At 49.4% G+C, this 23,158-nt stretch overlaps 1 protein-coding gene across 1 annotated transcript in view; it reads left to right on the top strand.

Annotated features, from left to right (window-relative positions):
- ANGPTL4 (angiopoietin like 4) overlaps positions 1–17,529 on the top strand; it is a 32,527-nt gene extending 14,998 nt beyond the window's left edge. The window contains exons 4-9 of the mRNA XM_083421715.1: positions 6,743–6,856; positions 9,751–9,849; positions 12,682–12,957; positions 14,742–15,951; positions 16,107–16,889; positions 17,158–17,529. Of these exons, the coding sequence (XP_083277841.1) occupies positions 6,743–6,856; positions 9,751–9,849; positions 12,682–12,957; positions 14,742–14,923 (671 nt within the window). The 3' untranslated portion in view covers positions 14,924–15,951; positions 16,107–16,889; positions 17,158–17,529. The remainder of the gene's footprint in view (positions 1–6,742; positions 6,857–9,750; positions 9,850–12,681; positions 12,958–14,741; positions 15,952–16,106; positions 16,890–17,157) is intronic.
- The last annotated feature ends 5,629 nt before the right edge of the window (positions 17,530–23,158 follow it).

Raw genomic sequence — 23,158 nt, 5'->3', positions numbered from 1 at the left:
GGAATATCTTGGGGGTGGGTACACCTTTCCCAATAGTGGTTATCACTTACAAATCCAGTGAAATAAGCATCTTCCGGGTCGCCTTCAAAGGGAGCCCCATGGAGAACGCATTGCAGTAGTCCAAGTGAGAGATAACCAGAGCATGCACCACTCTGGTGAGACAGTCCGCGGGCAGGTAGGGTCTCAGCCTACATACCAGATGGAGCTGGTAAACAGCCGCCCTGGACACAGATTTGTACTGTGCCTCCATGGATAGCTGTGAGTCCAGAATGACTCCCAGGCTGCGCACCTGGTCCTTCAGGGGCACAGTTACCCCATTCAGGACCAGGGAATCCTCCACACCTGCCTGCCTCCTGTTCCCCAAAAACAGTCCTTCTGTCCTGTCAGAATTCAACCTCAATCTGTCAGCCGCCATCCATCCTCCAATCGCCTCCAGACACTCCAATTAAATCCAGTCTTGTGAGCTGCTTTGTGCTCCTTCCTGTCTTTGAAGGAAGGACAGGGGTAGAAAAAACTATGTAATAAACAAACAAAATGGACCATAAAGAAGGCTGATTGCCGAAGAATTGGCGAGACGTTGTTGTTGTTGTTTAGTCGTTCATTCGTGTCCGACTCTTCGTGACCCCGTGGACCAGAGCACGCCAAGCACTCCTGTCTTCCACTGCCTCCCGCAGTTTGGTCAGATTCATGTTTGTAGCTTCAAGAACACTGTCTAACCATCTCGTCCTCTGTCGTCCCCTTCTCCTTGTGCCCTCCAGCTTTCCCAACATCAGGGTCTTTTCCAGTGAGTCTTCTCTTCTCATGAGGCGGCCAAAGTCTTGGAGCCTCAGCTTCATGATCTGTCCTTCCAGTGAGCACTCAGGGCTGATTTCCTTCAGAATGGAGAGGTTGGGTCTTCTTGCAGTCCATGGGACTCTCAAGAGTCTCCTCCAGCACCATAATTCAAAAGCATCCATTCTTCGGCGATCAGCCTTCTTTATGGTCCATCTCTCACTTCCATACATCACTAGTAAAACCATAGCTTTTACTATACAGACCTTTGTTGGCAAGGTGATGTCTCTACTTTTTAAAATGCTGTCTAGATTTGTCATTGCTTTCCTCCCATGAAGGGGAATTGGCGAGACAGTCCATGCTAATAAAAAGTCTGACGCTGAGCTACAAGGGCTTCAGCAGAGGGCATATGCCCCAGAACGGGTCTCCCCACACCTTGGCATATCTTGCCTGGTGTGTCTTCCATCTAAGAGATGCACCTGTTGAATTTCCTTCCACGCTCCAGGGCGATTCTCCTTGGGGAGCACAGGAAAAAGCCCCCCCCTGGCAGCTGTTATGCTATCTGTTGGGGGCATTTGCAAAGAGCGGAAAGAGCAGCTTATTACGGCCATGTGCGATGTTGTGTCCTGAGCTGGGGGGAGGAGGGAGGTGGGGGGAAATGGGTGAAAGTTGAAAGCCTTTCCTTGAGGGCTGCAGTCTTTTTCCGGCAGTTCCCAGGCCGATTTGCCCTTTCCCCTACTTAACTCTCGCTCCCGCACCCCCTCGGCACATGCCGATCTAATATCCGCGGCTGCGAGAGAGATGGCTTTGTGTCAGAGCCTTTTTCCTGGAATGTGCTGCGGTCAGCCTGCAAAAAAAACCACGCCTTCTACCCAGAGAGCCTGTGACTCAACGCTAGCTGTGACTCACGGGGATGTGGTGGGACGCTCGGGAAATTGCTGCTTCGCATCTCGCCTCCGCTGGAAACGTGCAGAATCGCACAAGGCTTAGCCGTGCCATCACCTTTCCACGCTTGGACTACTGCCACGCGCTCTACGTGGGGCTCCCTTTGAAGGTGACCCAGAAACTGCAACTAATCCAGAACGCGGCAGCTAGACTGGGGACTGGGAGCGGTCGCCGAGACCACATAACACCAGTCCTGAAAGACCTGCATTGGCTCCCAGGATGTTTCCGAACACAATTCAAAGTGTCGGTGCTGACCTTTAAACCCCTAAACCAGGCACCCCCCAACCTGCGGCCCTCCAGATGTTTTGGCCTACAACTCCCATGATCCCTAGCTAACAGGACCAGTGGTCAGGGATGCTGGGAATTGTAGTCCAAAACATCTGGAGGACCAGATGTTGGGGGTGCTTGCCCTAAACCAAGGCCTGGGGGCCGGATCTGGCCCAATCGCCTTCTAAATCCAGCCCGGGGAATGGTCCGGGAATCTGTGTGTTTTTACATGAGTAGAATGTGTGCTTTTATTTAAAATGCATTTCTGAGTTATTTGTGGGGCATAGGAATTTGTTCACCCCCCCCCAAATATAGTCTGGCCCCCCACAAGGTCTGAGGGACAGTGGACCAGTCCCCTGCTGAAAAAGTTTGCTGGCCCCTGACCTAACTCATGCCCACAAGTTTGCACGAAGGAGACAACATGGAAATAGGCTGTTCTATGGGATGGGAGGGAAAAGGGGCTGTTCTGCAGCTTTCTGGACGTGTTTTTGCCATAATCTGTTCCTCTGCGTTTCCCCCCGCTTTCATATAAAAAACAACAACTGTAAAAGCCAAATGGCAAAGCTGCGGGCGTCTGGTTCGTTTCTCCCCCCCCCCCACATTTGATTTTATACACCACTCTTGAACATCAAATTTAAAAAGTTACAATTCACTGAACAGGTTGGTTGCAGCTTGGAACATTTCATTATCATTATATATATATGTATATTTTAGAAAAAGAGACAAAACAATATCCAGATGAAAGACTGTGACAAACAGCAAATCCTCTTGTAGGCAGCTTTGCAAAGATCAAGGTACCGTAGGAGTAAAGGTAAAGGTACCCCTGCCCGTACGGGCCAGTCTTGACAGACTCTAGGGTTGTGCGCCCATCTCACTCAAAGAGGCCGAGGGCCAGTGCTGTCCGAAGACACTTCCGGGTCACGTGGCCAGCATGACATCACTGCTCTGGCGAGCCAGAGCCGCACACGGAAACACCGTTTACCTTCCCGCTAGTAAGCGGTCCCTATTTATCTACTTGCACCCGGGAGTGCTTTCGAACTGCTAGGTTGGCAGGCGCTGGGACCGAACAACGGGAGCGCACCCCGCCACGGGGATTCGAACCGCCGACCTTTCGATCGGCAAGCCCTAGGCGCTGAGGCTTTAGCCCACAGCGCCACCCGCGTCCCTTACCGTAGGAGAAAGGCATGTTAACCTCTGATTGGTCCTGCGCGCTGTCATTTGGATGAAAATTGTATTGACATATAACCCTGAGACTGTGGGAGGCTATGGTTCGTTTCTTGAGAACTAGCAACGTGGTTTTGTTCAGGGTGGGCTCTGCAAAGCCTTTGCTGCTGAAGGTTCTCTCCTTCTTGCACCCCGTGATTCCACCCCACGGCCATTCTCTGCAGGACAGAGAAGCCGTTTCCAATATCCTACGTGGTACGGCTAACGTCTCCGCCTGGCTGTCTGATGCAAGCATCCTTCCCGGCATTAATGTGCGCCTCCCTCCCCGCTGAGAAACTGGGGGAAAGTTCATGTTTACTCGCAGGAACTCCCTCTCAAACCTGGGATCCCACCCCCTTCCTGATCTCCTGCTGCTGGCATCTGTTTTGAGAATCCCAGCTAAATTTATCCAACGCAGGAGAGGGTCCCAGGGGGAGCCTGCTCAGCCCAGAAGATGCAGTGCCTTTGGCCGGGACAGAGGCTTCCTTTGTCTTTGGGAAAACGGGGAGGGACGTCCTCCCCCCTGCAGCTGTTTTTAGCCAGAGCAAAGTCCCCTTGCGCCCTGCCACATCTCTGCCCTTCGCCTCCTCGCGTGCCGGATGCCTCTCCCATGTGGACTTTTGACACGGGGCTGTCGAAACCCTGACTCGCTGGCAGATGGTACCCATTCCTGGGCAGAGTCCAGCCACCTGCCAGGGGCTCGGCGCTGCTCAGGGGTGGTGCAGAGAGAAGGAATCTTAGAAGTTTAAAGTTGGAAGAGACCCCGAAGAATGGGCGCGACGGGGACATGGGTGGCGCTGTGGGTTAAACCGCAGAGCCTAGGACTTGCCGATCAGAAAGTCGGCGGTTTGAATCCCCGCGACGGGGTGAGCTCCCGTTGCTCGGTCCCTGCTCCTGCCAACCTAGCAGTTCGAAAGCACGTCATGTGCAAGTAGATAAATAGGTACCGCTCTGGCAGGAAGGGAAACAGCGTTTCCGTGCGCTGCTCTGGTTTGCCAGAAGCGGCTTAGTCCTGCTGGCCACATGACCCGGAAGCTGTACGCCGGCTCCCTCGGCCAATAAAGTGAGATGAGCACCGCAACCCCAGAGTCGGTCACGACTGGAACTAATGGTCAGGGCTCCTTTTAAATAATCACGGCAGTAAGACCCGAGCCTTGTGACATGACATCGTGGCCGCCCCTGACCATGTGCAGAGTGTTTCTCTCCCCTTTTGCGCAGCACATCTGGGATCTGGACTAACAGAATTCCAAGCTGCATGGGGAGTAGTTTCCGGCAGGGTTCAGCTGTGGCTTCTCTTGGGAGGGATAAGCTTTGGCAACAGAGTTCCCCCTCCACGCTTTTGCTGCCTGCCAGCTGCTGTCTGCAACTTCGGCCCTGCAGTTGTTAATGTCAGGCTGACATTTGGCCGAGGGTGGCTTGGGCAAAGTCCGAGTGGCGTTCCGTGTTCACGTGGTGGCCGCATCCCGCAGGGTCCTCTTGCGATTGCCGCCTGCTCTCGATTCCTCTTTCCTCCCCCTTTTTTAAACATTGGATTCATCTTCAAGTTAATAGTCTACCAGCGGACGTTTTTGCCTGCAGGCATGGCGAACATCTGTGACCCTCAACAGGGCCAGCGGTTAGGGCTTTATTTATTGAGGAGCGCTTCTAAACTGCTTCGCATTTTGCAATCTATAAAACACAGTAACGCAGGAATGCGAGAGATGGCAAAACCACATTATTGTTGTTGTTTAGTCCTTTAGTTGTGTCCGACTCTTGGTGACCCCCTGGACCAGAGCACACCAGGCCCTCCTGTCTTCCACTGCCTCCCGCAGTTTGGTCAAACTCATGTTAATGGCTTCGAGAACACTGTCCCACCATCTTGTCCTCCGTCGTCCCCTTCTCCTTGTGCCCTCCATCTTTCCCAACATCAGGGTCTTCTCCAGGGAGTCTTCTCTTCTCATGAGGTGGCCAAAGTCTTGGAGTCTCAGCTTCAGGATCTGTCCTTCCAGTGAGCACTCAGGGCTGATTTCCTTCAGAATGGAGAGGTTGGATCTTCTTGCAGTCCATGGGACTCTCAAGAGTCTCCTCCAGCACCAGAATTCAAATGCATCAATTCTTCGGCGACCAGCCTTCTTTATGGTCCAGTTTTCACTTCCATACATCACTACTAGGAAAACCAGAGCTTTAACTATACGGACTTTTGTTGGCAAGGTGATGTCTCTGCTTTTTAATATGCTGTCTAGGTTTGTCATTGCTTTTCTTCCAAGAAGCAGGCGTCTTTTAATATCGTGGCTGCTGTCACCATCTGCAGCCATCATGGAGCCCAAGAAAGTAAAATCTCTCACTGCCTCCATTTCTTCCCCTTTCTATTTGCCAGAGGTGATGGGACCAGTGGCCATGATCTTTGGGGTTTTTTCCGAAAACCACATTATAGATAGTTTTAAAACAGAAATTTGGAAGAAGAAAAAAGAGGGTGCTGTTGGATTCAATAGGGCTTACGTCTGAGTAGGAGTCCACTGTAAAAATGTTGTGCAAGCTAATGATCTTAAATTCTATTTTTCTGTCCTGTAGTTTAATGTTGGCTTGTTGTTTTGCTGGCTTTTAAGTCTGTATTTTGTTAACAAAAGCTGCAAGACCACCAAGCAGCGTCTTGTGCAATGTTCCATAAATACAACTGTGCAAATCATCCTGAAAATTATGCTTGGCTTTTATTAAATAAAAGTATTGTGCACGGTGGGCTGTCTGTAGTTACGTCAACTGCGGAGCAGAGCCACTGAAGTTGCTGGGAATAGTAATTAATTACTGTAATTCATTTGTAACACACTCACACAAACACACACACACACCGATCTGACTCTGGGCACCCCAAGCAAGTCGTGCCTGTTAATTTCAGCGTTGACTAATATTGGATAAACCCCGTAGATTATTTTCAGTAAACACACGAACTTCCTCAAAATAACATGGCCAGAGCAGGAGGAAGAAAATAGCTGTGCAGTTAATATAATAATAATAATAATAATAATAATAATAATAATAATAATAATAATAATTTATTATTTATACCTCACCTATTTGGCTGGGTTTCCCCAGCCACTCTGGGCGGCCTCCAGCAAAATATAATAATTCATCAAATACTAAATGCTTCCCTAAACAGGGCTGCCTACTGATGTCTTCTAAAAGTCAGATAGTTGTTTATTTCCTTCACATCTGATGGGAGGGCGTTCCACAGGGCGGGCGCCACTACCAAGAAGGCCCTCTTCCTGGTTCCCTGCAACCTCACTTCTTGCAGTGAGGGAACCGCCAGAAGGCCCTCAGAGCTGGACCTCAGTGTCCGGGCTGGACGATGGGGGTGGAGATGCTCCTTCAGGTATACTGGGCCGTTTAGGGCTTTCAAGGTCAGCACCAACACTTTGAATTGTGCCCGGAAACATACTAGGAGCCAATGTAGGTCTTTCTGGACTGGGGTTATGTGGTCTCGGCGTTACTAATCAGTATTCACGGCAAAACTTTAATAAGGCCGATCAAATCAATGCTTGTTCTAGGATGCTAAAATGGCTTTTGCTTCTTCATTCTACAGAGTTCCCAGCAAGCTGTCACCAGCTGTTTCTGGAAGGAGAACAAACCAGCGGCATTTTCCAGATCCAGCCCCCTGGCTCCCGGGTCTTCGAAGTCTTCTGTGACATGACTCCAGGTAAAAATGCGGGGTTTAGAGAAGCGCGAGAGAAATTTGATACAGTTTGCATTTAAGGTTTTCTTAACCTGGTTCTCCTCCTGCCAATGTAGCAGTTCGAAAGAAAGTCAAAGTGCAAGTAGATAAATAGGCACCACTGCAGCGGGAAGGTAAACGGTGTTTCCGTGTGCTGCTCTGGTTCGCCAGAAGCGGCTTAGTCCTCCTGGCCACATGAACCGGAAGCTGTACGCCGGCTCCCTCGGCCAGTAAAGCGAGATGAGCGCCGCAACCCCAGAGTCGGCCACGACTGGACCTAGTGGTCAGGGGTCCCTTTACCTTTTTAACCTGGTTCTCACTTGACAAAACAGCCTGCGAACCGTAACACAGCCCTCTCAAAACCTGCCCCGTTCTGAGTTTTCTAGAGCAATTCTCCAGCTAAGTCTTGTGTCCAAAAATTAACGTGCTTGGGTAGACGTGTGCATTGGAAAATAACACACACACACAGACACTGTGTCACATTAGGAAAATTGCCCTGCAAAAAAGCATTTATCAGGCAAAGTTGCATACAAATGTCTGTACATGGTTAGGCAAACTAAGGCCCAGGGGCCAGATCCAGCCCAATCGCCTTCTCGATCCTGCCCACGGACGGTCTGGGAATCAGTGTGTTTTTACATGAGTAGAATGGGTCCTTTGATTTAAAAGCATCTCTGGGTTATTTGTGGGCCTGCCTGGTGTTTTGACATGAATAGAATGTGTGCTTGTGTGCTTTTATTTAGAATGCATCTCTGGGTTATTTGTGGGGCACAGGTATTCATTCATTCCCCCCAAAAAAGTATAGTCAAGCCCCCCACAAGGTCTGAGGGACAGTGGACCGGCCCCCTCTTAAAAAGTTTGCTGACCCCTGCTGTAGAGGACCTCGTCTGTCCGTGTTCTCCCTTTCTATCTCTGCCTGAGATCTTGGGGAGCTAAGAAAGGATGCTTTTGAATTCTGGTGCTGGAGGAGACTCTTGAGAGTCCCATGGACTGCAAGAAGATCAAACCTCTCCATTCTGAAGGAAATCAGCCGTGAGTGCTCACTGGAAGGACAGATCCTGAAGCTGAGGCTCCAAGACTTTGGCCACCTCATGAGAAGAAAAGACTCCCTGGAAAAGACCCTGATGTTGGGAAAGATGGAGGGCACAAGGAGAAGACGGAGGACGAGATGGTGGGACAGTGTTCTCGAAGCTACCAGCATGAGTTTGACCAAACTGCGGGAGGCAGTGGAAGACAGGAGGGCCTGGCATGCTCTGGTCCAGGGGGTCACAACAAAGCACTCCTGGATGGTTAAGTCCAGTTAGAGGAGACTATAGGGTAGTGGTGCTCATCTTGCTGTATCAGGAAAAAATTGCACTTGGGTGCCAATGAATTTTCACAACTTAAAAAGAAGGAAATTGCAAAACTGAAGGAGCGAATTTCAGAATGGGAAAATGAGAAACTGAAGTTGACAAATCGAAATCCTGAGCCAAGTCATTTGTGGAATGTGAGACTCTTCATCTCATTCTGGTGGGTTTGAGTCGCACGTTGGACGAAAGCTTCTTTCATTGCAGAGAGTTCAACTTCCAGTTTTATAATTTTATGATTCTGTGGCCCATTCCTGCCGGTTTGCTGGTTGGATGTCTTTGGGTTCAGGTATCACCTGATCCCGGAGATCACGGATTGATCTGGAAGGGTAAAGGTAGAGGTTTGGTTGGGTTGCGAGGGCTGTGACTCAGAGCCAGTGTGGTGTAGTGGTTAAGAGCAGTAGTCTCGTAATCTGGGGAACCGGGTTCGCTTCCCCGCTCCTCCACATGCAGCTGCTTGGGCCAGTCAGACTTCTCTGAAGTCTCTCTCTCTCTCTTTTTTAAATAAGATTTTTATTGGGTATTTTATACTTATAACAAGAAAGACAATAAAAAATAAACAAAAGGGAAAAAAGCAATACATAAATTCAACAAACAATGCATCCACAATAGAAACTGAAATAAAAACAATACAAAACAGTACACATAAAAAAAGAAACAAAAGTAAAAACACACATCCAAATTTTATATCCATATCTTTCATTAGCTTATTTCCTCGACTGCCTCGCACCTCCCTTTTTTGCATTCTAGTTCAAGTTATCTAATTCAACAAATCCTTTCCCTCTTCTTCAATTTAATCTTTAATTTATCATAATACAATTTAATTTTCAATTTCCCAATTTAACGCATTAACACTTAATGTTCATATCATTCTTAATAACCCTTCTGCTAAAACCGTGTAACTTCATTCCAATATACTTCTAACATTCATTAATTTTACAGTATTTTTGTAAATATACTTAAAAAATTTTCCAATATTCTTCCATCGACTCTTCTCCCTGGTCTCGGATTCTGCCGGTCATTTCTGCCATTTCCATGTAGTCCATCAGTTTCATCTGCCATTCTTCCTGAGTGGGTAGTTCTTGCGTCTTCCAGTACTTTGCGATGAGTATTCTTGCTGCTGTTGTGGCATACATAAAAAAAGTTCTATCTTTCTTTGAAGTCTCTCAGCCCCACTCACCTCACAGAGTGTTTGTTGTGGGGGAGGAAAGGAAAGGAGAATGTTAGCCGCTTTGAGACTCCTTCGGGTAGTGATAAGCTGGGATATCAAATCCAAACTCTTCTTCTTCCCTTCGTTTCTCAAACTGGGAGGCAAAATGTTTTTGCAGCTACAGGGCCTGTCTCTCTCCCCAGTCCTAGTTCACTCTGTGTGTGTGTTCAAGGTACTAAAACATGTTGCACACAAAAATCATATGGAAAAACTTACAGATCAAAGCAACACACCGGTGGGTGTGTTTTGGTGGGGTGAGGGAGGCAGAGGGCACAAGCCAGATGTCTGCAGGCTGATTGAAATTTCCCCTCCTTTTTATTTTGCAGATGGTGGAGGCTGGACGGTGATTCAGAGACGGCTGGATGGTTCTGTTGATTTTGACCAGCTGTGGGAAGCCTATAAAAATGGATTTGGGAATATGAGTGGTAGGTTTCTGCTTCTTGCTTCCCCCTCCTTTTTTTATTTTTTTATTTTTTTAAATTGCTACCTGCTCATGCGTAGGATATAGTGACGCGGGTGGCACTGTGGCTTAAACCACAGAGCCTAGGGCTTGCCGATCAGAAGGTCGGCGGTTCGAATCCCCACGACGGGGTGAGCTCCCGTTGCTCGGTCCCTGCTCCTGCCCACCTAGCAGTTCGAAAGCACGTCAAAGTGCAAGTAGATAAATAGGTATCACTCCGGCAGGAAGGTAAACGGCGTTTCCGTGCGCTGCTCTGGTTTGCCAGAAGTGGCTTAGTCCTGCTGGCCACATGACCCGGAAGCTGTACGCCGGCTCCCTCGGCCAGTAAAGCGAGATGAGCACCGCAACCCCAGAGTTGGCCACGACTGGACCTAATGGTAGGATCAGGGCTCTGAAAAAAACACTTGCACTGCAGAGCACCGCAAAAGGAAAGACTTCGTCACACGCTGGATTTTGTTTTTTAATGCATTTCTGTTTCTCAAATGTAATTATAGGTTTCGCGGTGAAGGCCAACTGATCAGTTAGAATCAGTGGTTTGCAACCGTTGTGCCGTGGCACCCTGGGGTGCCTTGAAGGATGGTCAGGGGTGCCACGAGAAAGACTGTCCGTGTCTATTTTCAAATCGTAGAGCCTTTCGCACATGTCAGTCACAGTCAACCCAGCCAGATGGGTGGGGGGATATAAATAATAAAATTATTATTACAGTGGTGCCCCGCAAGACGGAATTAATTCGTTCTGCGAGTTTTTTCGTTCTACGAGCTTTTTCTTCTTGCGAAGCACCACTGTGTATTGACGGTTTCCCATAGGAATGCATTGGCGGTTTTAAAAAAAAGGCGCAAGACGTTTCGTCTTGCGAAGCAAGCCCATAGGGAAATCCGTCTTGCGAATCAACTCAGAAAACGAAAAACTTGCGAGTTTTTCGTCTTCCGAGGCATTCGTCTTGCGGGGCACCACTGTATTATTATTATTATTATTATTATTATTATTATTATTATTATTATTATTATTATGAGACATGTTCCTCATGAGGAGGAAGGAAAATAGAGAAGGAGAAGGGGTGGGTGAGAGAAACAGTAAAACTTTCATTCTTTACAGAGTATTTGAGCGATGCCTTTTTGTCAGCTTTGAGTGGATAGGTCTCTCGTTAGCTTTGGCAACTGTAATCGCTTTTACACATGTTATCACTGAGCGCCGTAAGTGTCACACAACAGCCCTGTGAGGCAGGCTAGGCTGAAAAATTGGGGCCAGGGAGTCTCATCCCTCAGTGGCGCTGGGTCCCCTTGCCCCAGATCCTGCCCTCGAATGGCTAATTTGCTTTTCTCCGAACCCATAATCTGAAGTGAGATTGTAAGCTCCTAGAGGTCAAGACCTGTCTCCTGTCTAGAGTCGTACCTTGGATCCCAAACACCCCGGAACTCGGACGTTTTGACTCCTGAACACTGCAAACCTGGAAGCGATTGTTCCGGTTTGCGAACGTTCTTTAGAACCCAAACGTCCGGCGCGGCTTCTGATTGGCTGCAGGAGCTTCCTGCAGCTAATTGGAAGCCACGCCTTGGTTTCCAAACGTTTTGGAAGTCGGACGGACTTCCGGAACGGATTCCGTTTGACTTTCGAGGTACGGCTGTATATCTTCTGCACATCAGGATTTCAGTGTTTGATTTAGGGAAGGGATTCTACCAACACCTGACCAATGAGGAATTTGTCAGCAAATGGCAGAAAACCATGGCTAAAAAAGCCACCTCTATTGGTCTGTCACTCCCCCCCAACTGTATTACCTGGGTTATGAAGGCAGTGGCGTAGCGTGGGTTGTCGGCACCCGGGGCAAGGCAAGTAATTTGCGCCCCCTAACCCGGGGCAAGGCAAGTAATTTGCACCCCCCCCCCGCTGCACTGTCCCTCCCCCAGTTAGCCCCTCGCTCTCTCTCCGCACCGCACGCCTGGCACCCTCCCCTCCACAGTGGGCGGCGACCCGGTGGCTCGGATCGGATTCTCACAGCCAGCACTGCAGTGAGAGAGAGAGTGAGTGAGCCAGGTAGGGGCAGAGAGCTGCGAGTGCGAGCGCGCCCCCCCCCAGATGTTGCGCCCGGTGCGGCCGGGCCCCCCTGCACCCCCCACGCTACGCCACTGTATGAAGGCGCCTTAAAGATGTTAAAGCAAAGATTATAGATAATACACACAGTGACTTGCGATCTTGATCACACACAGTCTGTAGTCCGCTGGCAGTAGGAGTACAATATGGGCATGTCTTTAAGTTAACACCTTACATTAAAAACCTGACAGTACCAAACTATCGAACCTTATTCACCAAAGCCAGACGAAACGTCTTTCCTTCCGCAGTGTTGGCTGGCAGGTTGAGAGGAGTTCCCTACCAGGACAGACTTTGCTCGTGGGCTCAAGACATCCATTCTATAAAACATATTTTGTTGCACTGTGTGAAATCTGAGCAAGCCAGGGCTGAACTGATACTACCCTTGCTGGTATCTTTCTCGGGAAAATCAGAGGCTCACTATGTCAGGTTCCTATTGGAAGACCGGACAAACACTAGAACATTAGCAGTGGCGAAGTTTTTATCGGTGGTTGCAAGAACCAACGATCCCTATATACTGAACAAAATGCTTGTTTAACCTGGAGGTAGGCTGTCTGAATTGTGCATTGCTTTGTAACAATTTGTTGGGTCTCTAGACCATAATAAATTGATTGATTGATTGATTGATTGATTGATATCTTCTGCTGGTGGGCCCTGACAGACCTTTCCCCCCCCTTTTCATTCATTTGTTTCTTTGGCCGTTCTCTTTCAGGCGACTTTTGGCTGGGCTTGGAAAAGGTCCACCAGATCACGAAAGATGGGCGATTCCACCTCTCGATCGAACTTGAGGACTGGGAGGGCAGCTCAGAGAGAATCCAGTTCCTTTTCAGCCTGGGGGGAGAGGACACGGCTTACACACTCAGTCTCCTGGGCCCTATTCTCGGGCAGCTGGAGAACGCCATGGGCGACTTCCCACAGCTGCCCTTTTCCACGCGGGATCAGGACCATGACCTCAAAGGGGATGCCAACTGCGCCAAACACCTCTCAGGTCAGTCCTGATTTTTAATTTTTTCCCTTTTCTATAATTTTTATTCAATCTTCTTTTTAACATTTTAAAATACAGTGGTGCCTCGCAAGACGAAAAGAATCTGTTCCGCAAGTCTCTTCGTCTAGCGGTTTTTTCGTCTTGCGAAGCAACCCCATTAGCGGATTAGCGCTATTAGTGGTTTAGCGGCTATTAAAGGCTTAAGGGATTAGCGGATTAGCTGCTAAAAGGCTATTAGCAGTTTAGTGCCTTAGAAAAAGGGGGTGGGGAGCGGAAAAAAATCGCAGGAACTCGCAAGACATTTTCGTCTTGCGAAGCAAGCCCATAGGAGATTCGTTTTGCGAAGCACCTCCAAAACAGAAAACCCTTTCGTCTAGCGGGTTTTCCGTCTTGCGGGGCACCACTGTATCCATTTAAACCACCTTAAAACAGGCATAGGCAAACTCTGTCCGCCAGATGTTTTGGGACTACAACTCCCATCATCCCTAGCTAGCAGGGCCAGTGGTCAGGGATGATGGGAGTTGTAGTCATCTGGAGGGCCGAGTTTGCCTATGCCTGCCTTAAAATATCAATGACTTCCCTTCTTCTCTTTCCACAACCCTTTTTGACACCTGGGAATTTCCGTCTGCACTATCCCCAACTAAAAGGACTCTTGATTGTATCCTTTATCTTATTTTATTTAAAGGTTTTTTCTTTCTGTGGTTCATTATGCATACCATACATCCCTGCATATTTAAAATGAACTAAAGCATTCGGTTCGAATCCCCGCAATGACGGGGTGAGCTCCCGTTGCTCAGTCCCTACTCCTGCCAACCTAGCAGTTTGAGGCATGTCAAAGTGCTAGTAGATAAATAGGTACCGCTCCAGCGGGAAGGTAAACGGCATTTCCGTGCGCTGCTCTGGTTCGCCAGAAGCGGCTTAGTCCTGCTGGCCACATGACCCGGAAGCTGTACGCCGGCTCCCTCGGCCAGTAAAGCGAGATGAGCGCCGCAACCCCAGAGTCGCCCGCGACTGGACCTAATTCGAACTGCCGACCTTCTGATCGGCATGTCCTAGGCTCTGTGGTTTAACCCACAGCGCCACCCGCGTCCCTTGCAGCATACATAAATAGTCCTTTTTGACACCTGGGAATTTCACTCGCAAAAAGGACTCTTGATTGCTTCCTTTATTTCATTTTATTTATAAAGGTTTTCCAAAAATTCAATACATACAGATTTAAATATACATGCAAACTTTGATTACCGTCATCCTATGCTTCTAATCAGATTCATGCCATCGCACTCCGAGCACCAAATCCTTTTAGCCGCACAAACCTAAGCATAGCCGAAACAAAATAAAAAAATTCCTTCCAGTAGCACCTTAGAGACCAACTAACTTTGTTACCGGTATGAGCTTTTGTGTGCATGCACAATTCTTCAGATACACCTAAGCATGTTTGCCATGGAAGCAAGCAAACCCTTCTGTGTTCATCGGGACGTACTCCCTTGCCGCAGTGCAGTGGCGTAGCGTGGGGGGTGCAGGGGGGGCCGGCCGCACCGGGCGCAACATCTGGGGGGGCGCGCGCTCGCACTCGCAGCTCTCTGAGTGCTAAAATCCACGGGTTAGTGGGCGCAAATTACTTGCCTTGCCCCGGGTGCTGACAACCCATGCTACGCCACTGCACTGCAGTGCTGCTCAGGGATGGAGCTCAAGAACTGCCATTTTTGAAGCATTTCCCAAGGAATGAAATCCATTGTTCTGTGGAAAGGCCCTTGGCTAATGCCTGCCCTTTCTGTTTTGCTCCAAAGGAGGCTGGTGGTTCAGCAGTTGCGGCCACGTCAACCTGAACGGAAAATACTTCCGCTCCATCCCGCGCCAGAGGCACGAGAGGAAGCAAGGCATCTTTTGGAAAACCTGGAGAGGGCGCTATTACCCTCTGAAGTCCACCACTATGAAGATCCGGCCTGTGGAGATGGGCCTGCCATCCTAAATGCCCAGGAGGTCGCAGGAGAGAGTCCGGGTGGCCCTCCGTATTCCTGCCTGCCACCGAGATAACAGCTGCAGCCCGTTGCTCCTGTCTGGGACGATTTGTGGGGTGTCTCTTATCGGCTTCCAGTTGAAAGCCTTCCTTTTGCAAGACTTAGTGTTGGGGTGGGGTGGGGGGCAAAACAACGACTGTCGTCTCCGCGTTGGGAAGAGCGGCACAGGGGACCGCTTGGGTGGGTGGGAAAGGAACGGGCACCAGGATTCATTTCATGGGCAAGTTGGGCGTTGGCAAGAAATGGCAGTTTCAGCATCTTTGGGGCCTGGTGTTAGCTTGAAGGCCACTGTTGATGAGATCTTGGGTATCTGGTCTTCTTGAGTGCCGTCGTGTGATAAAATTGGGGTTCTTGCTAGCTCCGGCAGAGATTTGTGCTGTCGTCCTTGTGTCTTTATACCCACTTCCTTACGCCTCGAAATTTGTCTCCCGTGAAATGTCCCAAATAGAAGGAAGGGGGTTTGCAAAGCCCGCCCCCCCTCCCAGAGGGGCTTCTCTTTCTCCGTGGCAGTAGCCAGCAGGACTCTCTGCTGCCGAGAATTTCCCACAATGCCCCCTGCTGTAGCATCTTTCTGGGGCATTCTGGGAAATTCAAATGGTTACCAGGCCTGGCGCTGCTCTCAGCAACAGACTGGGTATTTTATTTTTTAAGTGGGGGGGAACAAAGCAAGGATAGGCTCGCCGGTGATTGTCCAGATTGTGCGTACAAACAGCATATCCGTGGCTGATTAAATATGTAGTCGCGATTGAGGCTTGGGGCACCTGAAAATCGGACCGCTCTCCGCAGGCGTCCCTCGTGGCAGCTTGTGGTTGGGTCTGTTGTTCACCGCTTTGAACAGGGTTCAGAAGGATGGAGCCACTGCGAAGGGCATTGGGGGGACACTGGTTGGGGGAGAAAATCAGGCAGGGTGGCACCTCCTCTCCCTCACCCAAGGAGGAGGCGCTGCTCCTGTTGCAAAATCTGGGCCTCCCTTACAGTGGTGTAGCGTGGGGGGTGCAGGGGGCCCCGGCCGCACCGGGCGCAACATCTGGGGGGTAGGGTTAGGGGGCACAAATCCACGGGTTAGGGGGTGCAAATTACTTGCCTTGCCCCGGGTGCTGACAACCCACGCTACGCCACTGCTCCCTTAAAGAGGGCACGTGTTGCGGTGAGACCTGGCAACCAAACCCTGTGTTGTGGGTGGGTTTGATTGGATAGCCACAGCACCCAATTGGTAGGTCCCTTGATGCAGGGTTTAATCAGGCCAATGGAACGCAGGCTAAATGGATCAAGGGGACCTGTTTATGCCCATGAACGTGACCCAGAGCTTCCTCTTTCGGCGTGTGCATTCAGAACACCTGCCCACCTCTCCCTACTTTTAGGTCTGTGCGCTTGACCTTGCTATGCCGTCGTGTGTCGTGTGTCGTTGGGACAGGGGCACGGCAGGAATTTTCCCCACTTGGCTGATTGGCTGGTGCCATTTGGGTTTCGCCTGCCGCGTAGCAAATCGTCACAACTTGTAAGGTTGCGGATAGGCTCTGGTTCGGGTGATAGGGATGGGAGAACGCTTTCGCCTATGTGAAGGGTATTCCGTTAAAGGAAACCAGGGACTCGGTGGTTTGGTCAACCCCTGAGAGGGGGTTGTGCCCGTGCCTGAGTCCAGGGGGACATTTGGGTGGCAGAGTTAGCCCATTCCTGGCTTTCCACTTATCCAGGTGTTCACTCTTGGCTGACCTATGATAGAGCTGTAGGTCAGCGCTACCTGCGTGGGAGGGAGCTAATCGAACCAGAGCCTATGCAACCAGTCACTTACTGTAATCAATAAAGTTGTGGCCTAAATTCTACCAAAAACCAAACCAAAATTTGAGTCTTGTCTGAATTTATTTAAGGGGGAGGTTTAAAGTTCTGAACACATGCAGGGGGGCCCGGCTGCACCGGGCGCAACATCTGGGGGGGCGCTCTCACTCACAGCTCTCTGCCCCTACCTGGCTCACTCACTCTCTCTCACTGCAGTGCTGGCTGTGCAAATCCGATCCGAGCCGCCGGGTCGCCGCCCACTGTGGAGGGGAGGGTGCCAGGCGTGCGGTGCAGTGCGGAGAGAGAGCGAGGGACTATCTGGGGGAGGGACAGTGCAGCGGGGGGGGGGGCGCGCAAATTACTTGCCTTGCCCCGGGTGCTGACAACCCACGCTACGCCACTGGCCCAGCCAGCCTCCCCAGTTGCTGTTGTGTCCCACCGCCCCTTCCCCATTCCTTCCTCGTCCGTTTTTTTTAAGTCATATTGACTCAAGTTTGCTCCAGTGTTTAGCTGCTTGTTCTTGTACATAATAGCAGTTGTGCTAGTCGGTGTGTTGGTTTTAAGAGTGCTTTTATCCTGGTCTCTCTTTTTTTATTATTGTGGTTTTAAAACGAAGCGTCGGTGAGTGATGTGGTTATAACTTATAAACGTTGCCTTGGAAGAGGCGCCAGTAAGGCGGGGGAGAGTTGATTTCTGCTCTTCGTTTCTCTCTGTTTTTATACTTTAAATGTGTGACTCTTTGGTCAGTGAAGTGTCTTTTTAATAAAACCTGTGAACCGGTTGTGTTGTGATTGCTTGCCGCACAAGGCTGTGGGTTTGCCCTGTGGGTGATGATGGAGCGGGGGGGGGGGAAGGGCGACTCTACTTCCTTGGAGGTTTTGCCCGATTTTGGGTGTGACTGTGGTGCGACCAAATGTGGCGTTGAGCCCTAGTTCCCTGGCTTCGCTGCTGTCGAAGGAACCGTCGCGAGTGGCTCACCGGATGGTCAGGACTGCTAGTGGCGCAACAAAAACTCGGGCCACCTCAAAGACCTCGAGCCTGCATAGGCTGAGAAATAAGCCCCGCTTACGCTCCTCTGACCCTTCCGTCATCTTGTTTGCTTGGAGGAAGCAGGTGAACCGAGCGAGGGATGAGTCCCATGATTCAGAGGCTGGGGCGAATGGCAGTAGAGTCACGAGTGAAGCCATGGTTCCGATGCCGACGTGGAAGGCGATGGATGGAGCACAGTGCTCTAGCCAGTACAGTCAGCTCTGAATTGGGTTCTGGGCCTTCTAGCGGTTCCCTCATTGCGAGAAGCAAAGCTACAGGGAACCAGGCAGAGGGCCTTCTCGGTGGTGGCGCCCGCCCTGTGGAAACCTACCCACCAAATGTCAAAGAGAACAACTACTACCAGACTTTTAGAAGACATCTTAAGGCAGCCCTGTTCAGGGAAGTTTTTAATCTGTGATATTTTACTGTATTTTTTGTTTCTATGGAAGCCGCCCAGAGTGGCTGGGGAAACCCAGCCAGATGGGCGGGGTACAAATAATAAATTATTATTATTATTATTATTATTATTATTATGCTCAGTGTTTCAGCTCAGTGAGTGTCCAAATCTGGCTGTGCTCTGACGTCCATCCGATCCAATCCTCGTCGCCAGTATTAAGTAGTGGGTTGACAAATTAATAATAATAATAATAATAATAATAATAATAATAATAATAATTTAATTATTTATACCCCGCCCATCTGGCTGGGTTTCCCCAGCCACTCTGGGTGGCTTCTAAAAAAATATTAAAATACTGTGATACATCAAACATTAAAAGCTTCCCTAAACAGGGCTGCCTTCAGATGTCTTCTAAAAGTCTGGTAGTTGTTGTTCTCTTTGACATCTGGTGGGAGGGCGTTCCAAAGGGAGGGCGCCACCACCAATAAGGCCCTCTGCCTGGTTCCCTGTAACCTCACTTCTGGCAATGAGGGAACCACCAGAAGGCCCTCGGCACTGGATCTCAGTGTCCAGGCTGAACTATGGGGGTGGAGACGCTCCTTCAGGTCTACTGGACCGAGGCCGTTTAGGGCTTTAAAGGTCAGCACCAACACTTTGAATTGTGCTCGGAAACGAACTGGGAGCCAATGTAGGTCTTTCAGGACTGGTGTTATGTGGTCTCTGGGCCACTCCCAGTCCCCAGTCTAGCTGCTGCATTCTGGATTAGTTGCAGTTTCCGGGTCACCTTCAAAGGTAGCCCCACGTAGAGCGCATTGTAGTAGTCCAAGCAGGAGATAACCAGAGCATGCACCACTCTGGCGAGGCAGTCCGCAGGCAGGTAGGGTCTCAGCCTGCATACCAGATGCGACAAAGCACAGACGATGCAGAGATTTCTCCAAGTGGTTCTTTATAGTAAGCTGGAATTGAACTGAACTGAAAGCTCAGCCGGCCTGCTTTTATAGGCAGCTGGCTGTCAACATTGTAACACCCCCACCCCAGGGTTTCCTGCCTAAATTAACTGACCTGAGTGAAAACTATATACTGTACACAATACCCCTAGTGGCCAGGGTGAGAACTTCAGTACATAACACATCTGACCTGGATTCTTTAGTTACGATTCCTGCCTTGCAGCGGGTTGGACTGGATGATCACCAGGTGCCCCTTCCAACCCTACAATTCTAGGATTCTATGAAACTAAGAAAGCTCTTTACTTTCGCTCGGATCTGTATAATCTGTTAAAGTGACACACACACACCAAAATTCCTTTAAGTTGGGGGTGGGAACTGGGAGTCCAGAAACAGTTTGTTTTAAAAACAACAGCTAAAAACGGCACGTCTAGAAGTTATTTCCGGATTCAAGGCAGCGGTGGGAACACTCCCACATTGCACTTTTAACCGAGTTTGTTTGCTAGGGAAGAATACAAAACACAAAGCTGATAAAAAGCAGATAAAGACTCTTTTGAGTCGCTGGGAAATGTCATCTTGGCCGCCTCTCATCTCTCAAAGGAATCTCCTCAAAGGAGATTACCGTATTTTTTGCTCTATAAGACTCACCTTTTCCCTCCTAAAAAGTAAGGGGAAATGTGTGTGCGTCTTATGGAGCGAATGCAGGCTGCGCAGCTATCCCAGAAGCCAGAGCAGCAAGAGGGATTGCTGCTTTCACTGCGTAACGATCCCTCTTGCTGTTCTGGCTTCTGAGATTCAGAATATTTTTTTACTTGTTTTCCTCCTCCAAAAACTAGGTGCGTCTTGTGGTCTGGTGCGTCTTATAGAGCAAAAAATATGGTAGGTTTTATGTCTTAGGAGGAAACCACCAGACTTTTTAACTTTTGGAGCTGCGGGCTGTGAAGCCAACCAGTGTTGGCCACTGGCCTACGGAGGTCATTTATAGAGTCCTTAAGTGGGTTCCCTGTCGGTAGGAGAAAACAACAGAGGCCAACCAGAGAATATTGAGAAGCAAAGTGGCTAGTAAGCCTGATCTTTATTCAACGAACTGTTGCAACAGGGTCCCCACTCACAACACGCAGGAGGGAGGAGAACCCTGAACAACAGCGCACAAGCCATTATAATAAAGGTAAAGGGGCTCCTGACCATTAGGTCCAGTCGTGGCCGACTCTGGGGTTGCGACGCTCATCTCGCTTTATGGCCGAGGGAGCCGGCATACAGCTTCCGGGTCATGTGGCCAGCAGGACTGAGCCACTTCTGGCGAACCAGAGCAGCGCACGGAAACGCCGTTTACCTTCCCGCCGGAGTGGTACCTATTTATCTACTTGCACTTTGACGTGCTTTTGAACTGCTAGGTGGGTAGGAGCAGGGACCGAGCAATGGGAGCTCACCCCGTCGTTGCGGGGATTCGAACCGCCGACCTTCTGATCGGCAAGTCCTAGGCTCTGTGGTTTAACCCACAGCGCCACCCGCGTCCCATCTTCTGCATATCCAAATTAAATTAATTTGCTCATTTGTTCATCTACTAATATTACCCTATTTCAGGCACGGCCAAACTTGGCCCTCCAGCTGTTTCAGGACTACAACCCCCATCATCCCTAGCTAACAGGACCAGTGGTCAGGGATGATGGGAACTGTAGTCCCAAAACAGCTGGAGGGCCAAGTTTGGCCATGCCTGCCCTATTTACTCAAGGCCCTCAGACCATGTGGTGGGCCGGACTATCTTTCGAAAAAAGAATGAATTGTTTTTTGTTTTTTTAAAAGAATTGCTAAAGGAACTCTGCTTTACAATATCTGGAAACTGTCAATTAAAAGATGTTAGAGCTCCTCCTGGTGGCATTGAGAAAGGGCATCTCTGTCGAGAGTATCCATTTTGCAAAATACTGTTGATGTTCAGCTTTAAGCCCAGAGGGACTGCAGCCATATACAGTGGTATCTTGGTTCTCAGACTTAATCCGTTCTGGCGGTCCGCTCCAAAACCAAGGCGTGCTTTCCCATAGGAAGTAATGCAAAATGGATTAATCCGTACCCGACTTTGAAAACCAACCCCTAAAAGAGCAATTTAACATGAATTTTACTATCTAACGAGGCCATTGATCCATAAAATGAAAGCAATAAACAATGTACTGCAGTCGCACAATCAATCAATCAGTAGCTGAACTGGGTTCTGCGCAGTCACAAAAACAAAAGGAAAAGCCGCAAAAACGAAAACGCAAAATAAATAGCAAAAACAGACACTCAAAATGGAAGCATGGCACTCAAAACAGAAGTGTGGCTCTCAAATTGGAAGCGCAACACTCAAAACGGAGCATGTTCAGCTTCCGAAAAATGTTCGCAAAGCGGAACACTTAATTCCAGGTTTGCAGTGTTTGGGTTCGAAGTTGTTTGAACACCAAGGCGTTTGAGAACCAAGGTGCTACTGCATACCATGTATCTTTGCTGCCCTCTTGCAAAATGGTCCGGGCCATATATAAGCATTGCCAGCTATGTTGGCAGTGTGCCCCCTTCTTCTTAGACAGCCACCTGGCAGTGCACCAATCCGTAGTGTTACCGGAAAAATCCGAGGGCTCCCTTGGACAAAAAGTAAAGACACCAACCAGAGTAAATTGGAGCAAATCAGCAGCCTGTAGGCTTGGCCTTTATTGTACTGTTGCAGCAGGGTGTTCCCCTCACTCGCAGGAGAGAGGAAAGACACAGAAAATGGTGTGCAAGACCTTATAAAAACTTTTGAAATTCCCCTCCTCTAGGTCAAGCCCACCCCCAGAAACATCATGCATACATTACAGAAAGGAGGAGTTGAGGGAGGAGTTGTGGTGGTAACCTGAGTGTCCTGTCACCTGGCTGGTTCCTCCTTTCTCCCCCTCCCATGAACCAGTTGTGAATAACAAAGAAAAGGTGCAGTTTCCTTCCCCCTGAGGGGAATCCGGCCATGGTCCTTTTGTTGCTGTCTGCCCTGAATATACAACCATATGCAGTCCATTGTGTTCATGATGGTGGTGAGTCTGAGCCCATCAGGATGCTTATCTAGCTTGTCATGCCCCTCCAGGTGCAGTAGTCGGGTACGTGACTGCTCGCTCAGGGGATTATGGCTGACCGTCACCAGGTCACCCCCCTTAGCTAGTCCTTGAGATATGGAGTAGAATAAAAGTGGAACAGTGCAAATCTGATGTATGGTTGATTTTCTATGACTTTATAACAGAAGTGTAGCGTATGTAGTGTGTGAGTGTGAGTGTGTGTGAAGTCTGTACAAACTGAATGATGGGGGGGGGGGGTTTCCTGCTACAGTTGGTTGCAAAGTCCAAAGCTCCAAAGTCCTTTTAAGTGGTGAATTAGCACCACCACTTAGTATCGGAACTGCTTGCTGCTTATTCCTGGCTTGCAGGCTGTGCTAGTGATTAATCTTGCTGTTATAAGAAAAACTGCTCCCTTTCCCTTATGGGGTATTCCGGAACCTGTAGTGTACAGTGGTACCTCTGGTTACATACTTAATTCGTTCCGGAGGTCCGTACTTAACCTGAAACTGTTCTTAACCTGAAGCACCACTTTAGCTACTGCCGCACCACCTCGCCTCAATTTCTTTTCTCATCCCGAAGCAAAGTTCGTAACCCGAGGTACTATTTCTGGGTTAGCGGAGTCTGTAACCCAAAGCGTCTGTAACCCGAGGTACCACTGTGCAGTGGTACCTCGGGTTAAGTACTTAATTCGTTCCGGAGGTCCGTACTTAACCTGAAACTGTTCTTAACCTGACGCACCACTTTAGCTAATGGGGCCTCCTGCTGCAGCCGTGCCACCAGAGCACGATTTCTGTTCTCATCCTGAAGCAAAGTTCTTAACCTGAAGCACTATTTCTGGGTTAGCGGAGTCTGTAACCTGAAGCGTATGTAACCTGAAGCGTATGTAACCCGCGGTACCACTGTATAGAGTTGTTAGGTGGGCTCTCTATTGGTAGGAGAAAATAACAGAGGCCAACCAGAGTATATTGAAAAGCAAAGCGGCTAGTA

Source organism: Podarcis tiliguerta (assembly GCF_965153285.1).
Source record: "Podarcis tiliguerta genome assembly, chromosome: 18".
Taxonomy (NCBI): domain Eukaryota; kingdom Metazoa; phylum Chordata; class Lepidosauria; order Squamata; family Lacertidae; genus Podarcis; species Podarcis tiliguerta.
Note: the sequence above shows the minus strand (reverse complement) of the source record. Positions and strands in the feature narration are given on the sequence as shown.